This window comes from Lycorma delicatula, chromosome 10 (genome assembly GCF_047948215.1).
Source record: "Lycorma delicatula isolate Av1 chromosome 10, ASM4794821v1, whole genome shotgun sequence".
In the NCBI taxonomy this organism is placed as follows: Eukaryota; Metazoa; Arthropoda; class Insecta; order Hemiptera; family Fulgoridae; genus Lycorma; species Lycorma delicatula.
In genome coordinates, this window is record NC_134464.1 from 23,277,834 (window position 1) to 23,292,231 (window position 14,398).

At 30.3% G+C, this 14,398-nt stretch overlaps 1 protein-coding gene across 1 annotated transcript; it reads right to left on the reverse strand.

Annotated features, from left to right (window-relative positions):
* Positions 1 to 1,074: 1,074 nt before the first annotated feature.
* On the reverse strand, positions 1,075 to 13,354 carry mRpL48 (mitochondrial ribosomal protein L48). The gene is made up of 4 exons (XM_075377430.1): positions 13,203 to 13,354; positions 7,711 to 7,946; positions 6,331 to 6,433; positions 1,075 to 1,364 (listed from the first exon to the last, which is right to left on the reverse strand). The coding sequence occupies exons 1-4, from the start codon at positions 13,227 to 13,229 to the stop codon at positions 1,176 to 1,178; spliced, it is 555 nt and encodes a 184-aa protein (XP_075233545.1). The 5' UTR covers positions 13,230 to 13,354; the 3' UTR covers positions 1,075 to 1,175.
* Between the last annotated feature and the right edge of the window lie 1,044 nt (positions 13,355 to 14,398).

Consider the following 14,398-nt stretch of genomic DNA (forward strand, 5'->3'; position numbering starts at 1 on the left):
GAAAAACTCCACTAGAATCAAACTTTTCCAATTGATACACGGGTTTTGGCCTTACTGAGCAGCCCTCATCTTTCCTTCACCATTCCTTATTCGCCATTTTTGACTACAGAGTGTAATGGTGAACCCATGACTCATCACATGTGACAATGCATCTCAAAAAATTGTCCCCTTCTTGCCGAAATCGATTCAGAAGTCTCTCACAGATTTCCAACCTGACCTGTTTTTTATTTTCGGTCAACCCTTAGAACCCATCGAGCACTAATTTTTCTAAAGCCAAGATGATCAGAGGTAATGGATTAGGCACTCCCATAGCTGATACCCACTTCTGACATGATTTCTTCAACAGTGAACCGACGATCACCTTCAATAAGCTCTTGAAACAGTACGGATGTTGTCAGCTGTGAGATATGACCTTGGGCATTGATACATTTCATTTTCTACACTTTCTCTCTCACCCTTAAATTGTTTAGCCCAAGTATACACTTGGTTCTTTAACATGGATTTAATATGACAGGTATTTGTTTAAATTGAAAGGATTTTTGAAATAATGTAAAAATACAAGTGTTAAAAGTCTAAATATTTTATAAAACAAATCGTATATGAAGTTATACAAAAGTTTTCTGCTAATTATATACATAAGTTTTGTTTCATTAGATTTTACATGAAACATGGTCTTCAAAAATCTGAATTGATACTTACAATCCATTAATTATTTTGAATTAATAAATGCAATTAATTGGAAATATTAACATATAATTATGCGATTCACAGCGCAAGAATCAACATATGCTCAAAATAAAAATAATTACTCTTTCCTTAAATACTTTAGGATAAATTATTAAAATATAATTTTATTATTATTCCATACAACTTGGAGCTAAAGAAAAAAACACAATTGCAATTATGACATAATTTTTCACTGCTAACTCCAAATATTAGGGAACTTAATTAATTTTTTTTCACTCCCAAACAGATGCACATGAAAGTAAATAAGTTTGTTTGAAAAAAAGTTTGCTTTTCAGCAATTACTTTTCAATGATTTAATACTGCTTTCAAATAAATATATACAATAAAGAAAAAGTAAACAAAAATAATTTATTAAAAAACTATACATTTTGAAAAAACATATCTAAAATCATGACTAACTAATCAACTGAAATTGAAATTATCTAATTTCACTTTTTTTTTGTCAAACCCAGAGAGTCAAGTTGTGACTTCAGCTCATCCAGCTCATAAGCTGGTACATATCTAATGTCTTCATGTTCATCAGTGTGAGCATGCAAAGTCACAGTCAGTCCCTGTGGTAAACAGCTATGTAATAATTCTACCAATACTGCAGCTGTTGATGATGGCAAATCAAGCACCTACAAATAAATCACTTCCATTAATTATATTAATGTAACACGGATAACCCATTTACTACTACTAACTACAAATTTTGTTTCATTGACATAATTATTGCACTTCATAGAAAAAAATCAAGTAATTATAGAAAACGGTAATTTTTAAAAATAAAAAATAACTTCATATAGTCCCAAAACTCCCTTGGACATTCAATATCAAGTTTGTACGTGTTAAACTTACACATATTCAATTCTTTTAAACTAATTTTATATTTTTCTTTTGAATGGGTAGTTTTAATTTTAACATAGCTTCAGAATGAATTCCTTTTGACTAATAGTTAGAAAATAGCAGTCAATAAATGTACACCAATTTAATTTGAAAAAGTTAATTTTTTAAATAATTTCATTAGAATTACCTGCGCTGCTAAAAATAAATGACATTAAAAGATGAAACAAGCCTAAAAATAAAAATTTCCTAAAAATTAAAAAATAATGCTTCTTCATTTCTTTAAATTCATTTCAATCTTTAAATTTCATTTGAAATCTGAACCAAATTATAAACAAACGATCGAAAACTTGCTGCCCAAAATTTAGCACCAAATTACATAAAAAGCTGAATTTAAAAAAGAATATTTCTTTAAATACTAGCACAGTGTTTTAACATGTTTCTTTTCTTTAACTTTTTTTTTTGTTTTTATTTAAAATCAGAATACACAAACAAAGAATGCTCCTATATGAAAAAAGCTTCTTATAAGAAAATAAGGTCAGGAATGAATTCTCTTCATAAAAATAAGAATAGGTAAGGAAAAGAGCAATTTTGAAAAGAAAATTACTATATGTGAGTTACATCTCTCTCTTGAATGCAGAATATGAATTGTTTTTTGTATGTTTCTCTATTAGTTTTCTGGAATTTTCATGTAAAAATAATCTGAATATCAAAATAGAATTATATCAGGATCCCATCAACTTAATTTTTTTTTTCCCAGACATTTACAAGACTCTTTAGACAGCATGTGAGCATGTGACCTAGCAAACTTTCAGTACCTCCCTTTAAAAATATCAGTTAGCAGATAACACAGGTAAAATTATATTCCATGTTCTACACAGTAACATTTATTATACATAAACAAAAAGCAACAATTTCAACATTAAGATATTTTATTACAACTATATTAATTTTAATAATGCAAGCACTTAACTCTTCTACACTTATTCCAATGTAAGGGATTTATGTATAATCTAATCTTAACCTAACACCTAAAAATCAGATGCAGTAACGGTTTAAAACCTGTCTGGAATGCATATATCTGTCTATAGATTAAAGGCAATATAAAGAAGAATAATTCAACTTTCTCACTATATACTGTCATAGGATGAAAATGAATGGCCAAGTATAATTATGGAAGTTTCGAAGTTAACATTACTAGGGTCAAATAAAGGGACCAGACATGTGTTTTTCCAAAAATTTATCGATATTAACATTATTTTGTACATATTAACATTATTATCGTTAAAAATTATATTGCAGATTAATACAATCATAAAAAGTCACGTGTACTGTAAATTATGTATGCTATATATTCATAAACTTTACAATAAATATCTACAAGTAATCAATTAAAAATAAATGCGTTTTGATCAAAAATGATTCATGAAAAAATATTTTGAGTGAATTTTTGTTTGAACTTCATTATTGTTACATAACATCTTTATCCCTTTAGCCAAACATTATAGTTAATTTAGTGTAATGAAATCCACAAATTTGAATAGATGCATTAAGTTGCATGAAATAAGTGATTTTTATGATTTATGTTACAAAAAAACTCAAATCAAAGAAGCAGTACACTATGAAGGTACAGTTTATAAAATGTTTTAGACTATTTTCGGAAATCTGGTTGTAAGAAAAAATTTTATATATGATAAAAAAGAACATTAAACCAAACACCTAAAAAAAATATGCTCAGCCTGATGAAAATTCCTGATGGGAAATAGGAATTCTCTACCACTTTCTACAGTATTCCTAGGTCGTGCGTTCCCAAAACTGATTCATTTATTCAATCATAATAAATCTTTACAGTTCTAAAAAAAAATATGATATTCCAACAATGAATTCACAACAGAGACCTATAATATGCTACAAAAATAATAACCTACAAAAACCAAATTATATTGTAATAATATGAGGGTTATTTTTTTTTCAAGGCCCGATCGGTCACGAAATTAAAACCACAGTGAAAATAAAAAATTTTTTATTTGTATTAAATACTTACATAGTTACGCTATTTCTCTACGTAGTCACCACTCCGAATTAGACATTTGTCGTAGTGTGGTACCAACTTTCCAATACCCTCGTCACAGAACGGAGCCGCCTGTGTTTTCAGCCATGTTTTTATATTGGTCTGCAACTCAATGTCTGTGCCAAAATGTTGTCCTCCTAGCTAGCGTTTCATGTGAGCAAAGAGGTGAAAATCGGATGGAGTCAAGTCCAGGCTGTATGGTGGGTGATCAAATACTTCCCACAACGAAAACACTGCAGGAGCTTCTTTGTTATAGCTGCAGTGTTCGGCCGAGCATTGTCATGGAGAAAGACAATCCCTGATGACAAAATTCCTCTCCGCTTATTCTGAATTGCCCTTCGTAGACGTTGAAGAGTCACGCAGTATGAGGCTGCAGTGATGGTCTTGCCACGTTCCATGAATTCCACAAAGAGAACCCTATTCCAGTCCCAGAACACAGTAGCCGTACACTTTCTGTTGGAGAAGGTTCGCTTGAACTTCTTTGGTTAACTGGGAGAATGAGAATGCATCCACCGTTTGGATTATTATTTTGTTTCTTCAATTTTGAAATGGACCCATGTCTCATCCCCTGTGACAATTTTGTTCAAAAAAATCTTCTCCTTCATTGTGGTAGCGCTGGAGAAACGTTAGGGAGGCGTCCATTCTCATTGTTTTGTGATGGTCGGACAGCATCTTGGGAACCCATCTCGTACACGGTTTCCGGTACTGAAGTATCTCACTCACAATGGTGTAGAGAGCTGACCTTGAAATTTCAGGAAACGAATCACTCAATACAGAAATTGTGAACCGATGATTTTCTCGAATTGCCTCATGGACTCGCTCAACAAGATCATCAGTTGACACTCGCTTCCTTCCCTGACCGCCTGCATCATGAACATCTGTACGTCCTGCTTTAAAGTTCCTGCATCATTGTCGCACTTTGCTGTCACTAATTGAAGTTTCACCATACGCATTACTTATTCGTTGATGAATTTCAGCTGCATTACACCCTTCAGCCTGAAGAAATCAAATTACCACATGCACTTCACACTTGGCGGGAGATGCTATTGTTGTAGATATGTTTACGTGCTAGCTGCGTGATCAGAATTAAACGAAGTGACGCGGAGTGATTGAAGGCCTTACTAGAGACACTGCACAACCCATATGCGCAAAGGTTCATCCGATTTTTGCATGGGTTTTATTTCGTGACCAATCAGACCTTGAAAAAAAATAACTCTATATTACATTAAGATATGATACAAGAGTTATTTGGCATATTTTCTCAAAATTACAGTAGATACTACACAACACAATGCAGAAAAATGAGAATTACAAACAAAATCTATCCGTTTTCTTTCTCAGACTTTTAGTTGATCACCCTTACACCTATTCAACCACCAAATTGTGGAAGCTTTATTTTCGGTATACATTTCACTAGAAAATTACCTTTCTTAAAAAAACAGTTTCGAAAAAAGAAAAATTTTACAACATTTCTAGAGTACTAATAACAATTCAAGGGCAAATGAACAAACAAAAGATTCCTTGACATTTTCAATACTGCAAAATGTTTTTTTCAAATTCCAGGTTTTCCAGGACATGTGGGAATCCCGTATATGCATGATATACAATATATACTGTATGACAATGCACAATTATGACAAAAAGGAAGATATCTTTAAATCATATGTGTAGAAAATGTAATTTTTTTTATTAAAATTTACAAAAAAACCCCTAAAGGAATTTCCTTAACATTAGAAAAACAAGGTAAATCAAAACATACAAAAAAAATATGTACGGGTTGATCTGGAGCCTCTTACTTCTATTGAAGTTAGCCAAACAAGTAGTACTGCACAAAATAATATTCAAATTCATAAAAAAACAAAATCATCATATAACAGAATAGTAAATATCAAGATCATAAAAATTATTTTTTGAGAAAATCACAATTGAGATTTTGCACTTATCAGAGTTATCATGTGAAAATAATAACTTTAAAACAATTAGGTTAAATTGAAATAAATTACTCTGGAAACAAACAAAATTTTCATATTTTTTTTATCTACTTCTAGTTAGGAACTACTTTCTTCAGAGTACACAAATAAAGTTGAAAATGGAGTTAACTTTTAAGTAATTTACTATAAACTGAACTAGTAGTTGAAAATTACTTCATTAATTAATTACAGTGTTACACCTAATCTAACAATAATTAATATTTTCATTGGTTTTTCAAAAAATAAACCTAAAAAAGCGGTGGAATATATTTTTTTTAAAGATACTATATCTGTCAAACTGATATGTTTCATCACATATTATCAAGACACACAATTCACTTTGTCTTTATTTCAAATTATCTCTTGTTTAATATACTCAAAAAGAAAATAGATTACTTTTAATAAATTTTATCGTAATTAGATATATCATGTATCAGAGTGTAAGATTTATTTCTATAATTATTTTAAGGTTTACCAAAAGGCAGACTTTGGAAAAATTAAAATACAAAATTGAGTCAGATTGTCATCACTAACTGTATGATAATAATACACTAGTCACCAACAGACTTGTATATAGAGGATACATTTAATTTCATTTTTAATTCATGCATTAAGGATACAACCTGACTAGAGCATTACAAGAGTCAAGACTTCATTTACAGAGCACATACAAAAATTTATGGACATCATTTATTAGAATAACTCTTATCTAATAATTACCTGTACATTCCGTTCATAAAGAGTCAAGTTGAATTCAGAATCTACCACAGTGCTTAAGGGTTTAAATTTGTTTACTTTAGTCGTAGTAGCTGGAGTTGCCCAACTTAAACAGAAAAGATTTCACGTAAATAAAATTAAAACCTATAATAAACCAAATTATGTTTCTACTACTAATACTACCACTCCTATTGCTAGCACTATAGTAATGGTAACTTGGCATTACTTAAAATTAATCTATAAACTTAAAGTAAGATTTTACGTAACAATAACTTATACACAAATATGTACAAAAACACATCATGTTAAGAGTCCTTAAAAAAAAAATTTTTTTTAAATAAGTAAATTTTGTTTCTCTAAAAAAGAAAAAATTATTTCAGTATATAAGTGTACCCATACACCTGGCTTCATCCAGGTCCTAAAACAGCAAAGCATTGTAAAATATTTCAATGAAACCTTGCAGAAGACTGAACCAAATTCATGTTGAAAATGAACTAGTTCCACCTAAGAAACACTGTATAAGTAGCAGCCAACAATCTATAACCTCATCATACACCCATTCTGTTCAGCGCTGATACCAACAAACAACTTGATGAACCACACAACTTATTGTCTCGATAGATATGCACAATTACAAGGAAAAGGCATTACTCAATTGTGACTGATGAACTAAATAAAAAACCTGAACAAATTTTGTATTAACAATAAATGACTGAAATATCCACAGATTTTTCTTGAACCTTTCGAGCAGGGAATTTTCAACAAAGCCGAAAACAAATCAATTCATTCAGATAAAAAAGTAGTAAATAAATGATCAGCTGTTATTTCCAAACTATGGACAAAATTATTTATTTCATGCTATTACATTTTTTTTTCACAATTCAGTCTGTTTTGTTTTTTAATAAAATTAAATCTCAATATCCTGTATTCAATTTTTTTCTACAGTAATTTACATGAATATTTTTGTAATTAAATTTGGGTTTTTGATCTTAACAGTATTTCTAGTCTTGTCCCTATAACTATAGTCAGGGACAACCGATGATTATTTACGCCAAAGAATATCTCAGGAGCATTAAAGACAAAGTACATCCAAACAATAAAATTTTACAAGTTAAGAAAATGGGGAATGATTCAACCTATTCTTATGCTTTCAGTTACATTTGCACAAAATACTTGCAAATATATCCAAGTAAAGTAAACATGGCTATGAAAACAAATTAAATTAAGACCAACCTTCTTTAATGAAATCAGTTAATTATTGGAAGGGTTATATTTTAAGCAACAGAATTCAGTAAGGTTTTTAAATTCTTCTCAAACTCGATAAGTTTTTTAGCGTATTCAATATTACAAGTAAATAATAAATACAAAATATAAAACCTTTACCTATCTGCCACATCCAACTCCATAGTTTTGGCAATATTATGTACCAAACTCTGATAAGACTCCACCAAAGCAAAATCATAACCTTTTATTTGGACATTAATTACTTCATAGACCGGTACCTTAGGTCTCATTGCATCCAAATACGGTGGATCAAACTTTGTAGAATAAGATTTCAACTGTCGACCAGACATTAAGTCTTTGGAAACGCTGCATCTCTTCATCATGTATTTTGAAACCTGAAAATATTAAAATGTACAAAATTACACACCTATGAAGTTAAATAAATTAACACCTGAAATGAAAGAAGGCATCAGCACTGATCACATACCATTTGGTAGATGCCTAAAACATAGGGATGAAATAACAGCAGAAAATCATTTTATTGTCATGAAATTAAAAAACTAATATATATTTAGGTTGAATTTCAAACTTATACAAATTGTAACAAATCTCATTAATGACAGCAAAGAACAGATCAATGCCAACCATACTCATAGTAAATATTATAGAGAAGTGCAAATGCTGCTCTCATCATTAGAAAATCAATATCCAAAAGACTGCATATAAGCAAGCAATAGGCAATTGAAAGAAATAATCTCATGACAGGAAGAACATTATTTCATGTGCATCATGAAGGTGAAATTATTTGGGGAATACTGAATTATCCTGGGCTTCTCCTAAAACTAGCAAAAAAAAAAAAAAAAGACTAAAACTAACAAGTTCTTTAGGATAAAACTAGCAGCAAAATATTTAGGATAAATTCTCAAGAATGCAACTATAACTCTCACTGACTGTAGAAACAGAAAAGTAATGTTGGTTATAAAAACAAAACACAATTACACACCTGGAAAAGAAATGAAAGTTTATTCCAACAATGTTTCATTCAAAAGTCTACTAAAACTTTATTGAGACAGAGTAACGGCAAAATGGTAAACATAGAAGTACATGCACGCATAGTAGAGGCAACTTCATAAAAATGCTAGAGTACATTTTTGTAAATAATTTGACATTCCCATACTACTTCAGATCTAAATAATATTACCATCTGATTTACTGAAATCAATATCTGTGTTATGCATCCAAACTTTTATTTTTACCTGCACTGCAAGTGTTTAATCATTTTATCAATCTACAAATTTACATCATTACTATTATTCATTCACCCATCTCATCAACCCTTATCATTGCTTGCAACAGGAAGATCACAAATAATCCAATATGATCCTGATAAAAATATATGTATAAAGCACAACTATATGGGCATCGTAAAATAAATTAACTTAGAATTAGCCATAATTTTAAGCAGAATCAACAAAGGAAACATACACTGTTGATAGTTTATAAAAAAATGTAACTTTTATATTTAAGGATAGTAACTAATACGCATTTAAGGGAAATGGTTTTTTACAGGAAAAGGTGGTAAAACATTTATAATAAATGTCAATATTGATTATTGTGTTGCATAACCAGTCTGAGAAGATGGCTGCTACTCCTGTGCAGAAAGATTTTTGCTTGCTTGAATTAGCCAAAATAAACTTCATTAGTATCATACAGTGTTGTTTCTGAACAAAATATGATACACAACCATCAACAAGGCAATCCATTTAGGACAGGAAAAAAAATTGGAAAATACAGCATTTCTGTGTAAAACGAAGTTTTTTTAAGTCCCCTGTGTCAGTAGAACAAGTTTTAGAGTTCATGCTAAGTACCAACAAAACCTGGGTAAATCAACTAGATCACAAAGTTTAGAAATGGAAATTCCACAATGATCATGTGGAAAATTTGGCAAACTGTTGAAAATGGCTTTAGAAAAGCCATTGAAACCTGAAAATATTAAAATGTACAAAATTACACACCTATGAAGTTAAATAAATTAACACCTGAAATGAAAGAACGCACCAGCACTGCATCTATAACATATGTAAGTCTTATTAACTAAACGTACAAATAGGTAAGTGATTACATATCATGTGGTAGATGCCTAAAACATAGGGATGAAATAACAGCAGAAAATCATTTTATTGTCAAGAAATTAAAAAACTAATATATATTTAGGTTGAATTTCACACTTATACAAATTGTAACAAAATTTTTAAGTGACGATGACAAAGTATTACGTAAAACTTTCTGTGTGGGTATGTAGGAATGTATTGATCAAGAAGTTTTTTCTTTCATTACCTAATTTTTAATACAAAGTGTAAATTTCACAATCGTGAAAAAGTCAACGAACACAACCAATGAATATGGGAACAAAAAACACTAGAGAAACTGTACAGTATACATGTGATTCACCTAAAGTGAACTTGTTCTCTGGCATTTCCTAAGAAATGGAGGGTCAAAATTTTTGTTCCTTCCCTTCCTGTTGATGCAGATGACTTAAAAAATTACACAAACACTGATTATAGTGTTCAGTAGGATCTGATTTCATGAGTTCAGGACAAATTGAACAACAGTGTTGATCTGTCCAGTGGCTCATGGTGCACACATAAAATAAATGTACTTAAAAATTTAAAAAATTAAGAAGAAAAAAAAATTTTTTTTAATTAAAATAAGAAATTTAAAATTTTTAAGAAATTTCCCGTAAAATCATGATGTAATAATCTAAAGTAGCATGGAAATTAATCCAAACATAGATGTTATTTAATAGAAATAACTTCATTTAGAAAAAAGTCATACCTGTACAATTTGTGAATACCTAGTAATTAATACCGTAACGTCCTTTATTCTTAATCACTTAATACACAAAATGTGCATCGATTCAACAAGTGCACTTCACATTTTTTTTATTAATCCATCATGAAATCATACCATTATTATTGCTTTAATGAAGTTCATTTTTGTTGTACAACCCATTTCTTAGTCGTTTTTTTAACTACTGCCCAAAGATTTTAAATTGGGTTTAAATTTGGGGAGTTGTCTGGCCAAGAGAGCACTTAATGTTGTTCTTCAAAAAACTTTTTCACTCTTTTGGAAATATAGCATAGCACCAAATGCTTTTGGAACAATCTGTTGCCTTGTGGGAATTTGTTTTGAAATTGTGTCACAACCCTTTCCCTCACATCTTGATATATCCATCACTTTTCAATATACTGGAAGTATTGAACTTCAAATGTTAAACAACCTAAAAACATTTTTTTCTTAGATGCTTAAAAATTAATTATTAAATATGAGCCAACAATGTATTTTCATCTAATATTTTTCTAATGTATAGATCCCTTTGCCCCTAAATATAAATTTGTGACTCATCAAAAAGTATAACATTTTTTCAGTTTTCTTTGCTCCAGTCAGTATGTGCTTTGGCCCACAAGAGCCTTTTTTTGCACATTGCTGGTGTTAAAAGATGGTTTTTATCTGGCTGACAAGCTTTCAGTCCAGCTGCAACAAGTCTGTATCTACAGTTGTCATGTGTAAATCTGTTGACTAGCAACTAATTCTCAATTTAAGTCCCAGCAGATAATTTTGAATCAAATTTACTTTTTATCACTAATAACCAATACTGTGCTGGAATAGTTTTTCTTTTACAGTCACATTTGCCTTTCCTTTGAGGTGAAAAGGAACCAATTTCTTTAAATTGTTTTAATAGCTTTCACTGTCCCTAGTCCAACACCACAGTCTGAAGTTATCTATCACTGTATAATACTGGTATGCTCAGAAAGAGAAACAATTTTCAAACATTCCTTGGAATTATGTCCATTATTTTATATTCAAGATACTCCAAAATATAAAGTATGATTTTGTAATAAAATGAAATAAAACTTTCACAAAACATTATTTATAACATGAGAATTTGTAAATAACCAAAGAATAATAACCTCACTCATATTACATGGACAACTTAAAGAATGAATATGGTCAAATAGTGTAACCACAATTTGCAAGCTACTGTATACATTTGAAAAATAATTTTTTTACAAATCATTTAATCATTTAATTTTTAATCACCCAACATAATCTAAAACGATCATTATGTTAAATTATGTATGTAGTATGAAAAGCATATGAAACACCAAAGAAAGCAAAGTTAATTGCTTTCATCATTTTTAAGCAATTGCTTTACATTTTCGGAAAAACAGGACATTGCTACTTAAAATTGCTCATAAATATGCTAAATAATAATCTGTTCATAAATAGTTGCTAAATAACAAGATTTATACAATCCATATAATGTAAGAATCTCTTATAAAAAGTCAAAAGGCATTTTCAAATATGCATAATAAATAGCATATTGCATCTTGTTATTATCCGTAAACAAATATTCTCATGTCATGAGAACACTATATTACACATAACAGCTGATACTACAGTAACCAAAACAAAACAATCAAAATGAATTTTTCACACTGATAAATGCTTAAAGTTACTTATTTTTATTGTTAAATAAATACAAATTTAAATATATATATATATATATATATATATATATATATATATTTTAACCAATCAATCCTTTATTATAACTCAAAAGTCATTATTGTTAATTGCTAGTAAATCTGTGAATAAGCACAAGTTTAAAATAATTTTTTTATAATCTTTTTTTTTCTTCAATTGTTTTAGTTCATCAGTCACAAAAACGTTTCCTCAATTTGTCTGTTAATGCAGAAAGACATAATTACACAGTCACTATCAAAAATGTAATGATTATTTTATAAAAATTCATCAAAAAGAGTAATATTGTTTCTGTAAAAGAAAATCTTTTAAGTTTATTCTACATAAATAAGCGCAAAAAGTTTTTAAATGGTTTGGGAATTTATTAAAAATGGCAATGAAAGTATAATAAGGCTCTCTCTTCTAAGCCAAAATATTATACTGAGTTATATAAAAACAGTTTGTTGTCGGGCTTGTTAAAGGCGGATATTGTTATTTTTTTTTAATAACTAACTATTATCTTTATAGCAGAGGTTACATATTCAAAAAAGTAATATAAAAAAACACATAGATAAATTAACATAGGTAATTTTCTAAATATCAGTCTACACGATTCATATTTATGAACGCCAAACAATGATTTGGCAGCACATTTGTATATCTTTAAATCTTGTTCCGATAGTTTAGGAAGCCTAAGAGATTATTTATATTTCAGACGGGAATAAAAACAGAATAAATAATTAATAACGATGGCAAGATTTGAGTTTTATCGAGGCGCTTTAAATGAAACTAAGATTTCATTCTGTTGCAAACTAAATCAATTCAATCATCTCAAGATATTTTGTCACCTAATAAAAAAACTGGAACTTATTAACTCACTTTATCATACACTGCCCTTAAATTAAAAATACATGGACATAAAAATACAAATTTGTCGTGTTTTTATTACAATATACGGAAAGTATAACAAAGATTTGATAACCTTAATCAAACATCTTGAATTGTAAACAAAAAACGTACTTTTTTGCGGCAAACTAAACAGGCTTTGGTAAAATGATAGAAATAAACATGGAATGTAATTTTCTTCTACGTATTAAAGTAAACAAAATAAATAAATACCAACTGACCGAGCTGAATAAAGTTTTGAACGCCATTTGAATGTTGTCGAAGCGATTAGCCAAACATAACCTACACGCTACTGATCAAAGAACTTGTATTATGCTAGTACTGAGTGCAAAAGATACCTATTTCAACTGAACGATAACTTGAACTTGTTTCATTTTCCTTTTGCTGAATCCTGTCTTTTGATAGGCTTTATCAGTGTGATAGTAGCTTGTCTACAATCCGCTATTTTTAAAAATAGAGAATGTATTTGACAATAATTAAAGTTTGCTTGCACGAGGTAGACAGTCGCGTGCAGGTCATTATATTTCTCTTTTCTCGAAACATTAGGCTCATTCAGAAACCGAGTATTCTTCAATACAGTGCGTTTAACTATTTTCATACATAACAAACCCCCTTTATCCACAACTTATTTTTTAGCCATCACACCCCTCAAGCACCGTAAGAGGTAACTCAAAAACTTTTAACATAGGATAGGGTTTATTTAATCATTCTGACTATTTTAGGGAAATACACCCGTCTTGAGATGATCCCTGTCGCCAAACCATCCCCGTTCCTAGCCCTGATGGACTTTTCCGGAGGTTATCTTTTAGACCCTTGTAAAACTAATAACACAACACTGTTATCAGTTTGGCCTATGTCAGGATGAGAATGTCTCGGCAAACAAATCCGTTAATGTATTTACACAACCTACTAACGCCTTCGTATGGTCCCTTCCAAACACGATCACTTACCATAACTTACTACCCTCAACTATCAAATTAACCGATTTGCAGAGGCGCGATACTCGCTCCTTCCCTGACATCGAAGGTTCACCCGAAATGTTTTTCTACATCTAACTTCAGTTAGGCAATGCACATACCAATAAAACAAGTGTTGACCGCATCAACTATAATTTACTCAAAGTTTTCTTGATTTACTTAAAAATCAAGAAACAGATTCAAAAATTTAACAAACCTGTAATAAAAACATAAAGTATCTATCTCTCTCTGCTCAGATCCGCTTTTGGGAGCGAGGTCAATGCCTACCCTCCAACACAGCAGCTCCATCGCAGAGTTCTCCACATTCATTCCCATCCTAATAGCAAATACATCAGTTAATTGGGTCTCGATGCTAAAACCCCTCACCAAATGGAAAAATTTAGACCCCTGCCTTTGATAGTCATCTACCAAAACCACTCTCCTGCTGAGCAGTTCTCCTG

What these genes read in the sequence shown, in the direction of transcription:
- mRpL48 (XM_075377430.1), bottom strand. Translation starts at nt 13,229, where the DNA reads ATGGCGTTCAAAACTTTATTCAGCTCG. An exon ending in TCAAAACTTTATTCAGCTCG is followed by an intron (nt 7,947 to 13,202) that starts GTCAGTTGGTAT and finishes TAATATTTTCAG; the next exon opens with GTTTCAAAATACATGATGAA. An exon ending in TTTATGAACGGAATGTACAG is followed by an intron (nt 1,365 to 6,330) that starts GTAATTATTAGA and finishes ATTTATTTGTAG; the next exon opens with GTGCTTGATTTGCCATCATC.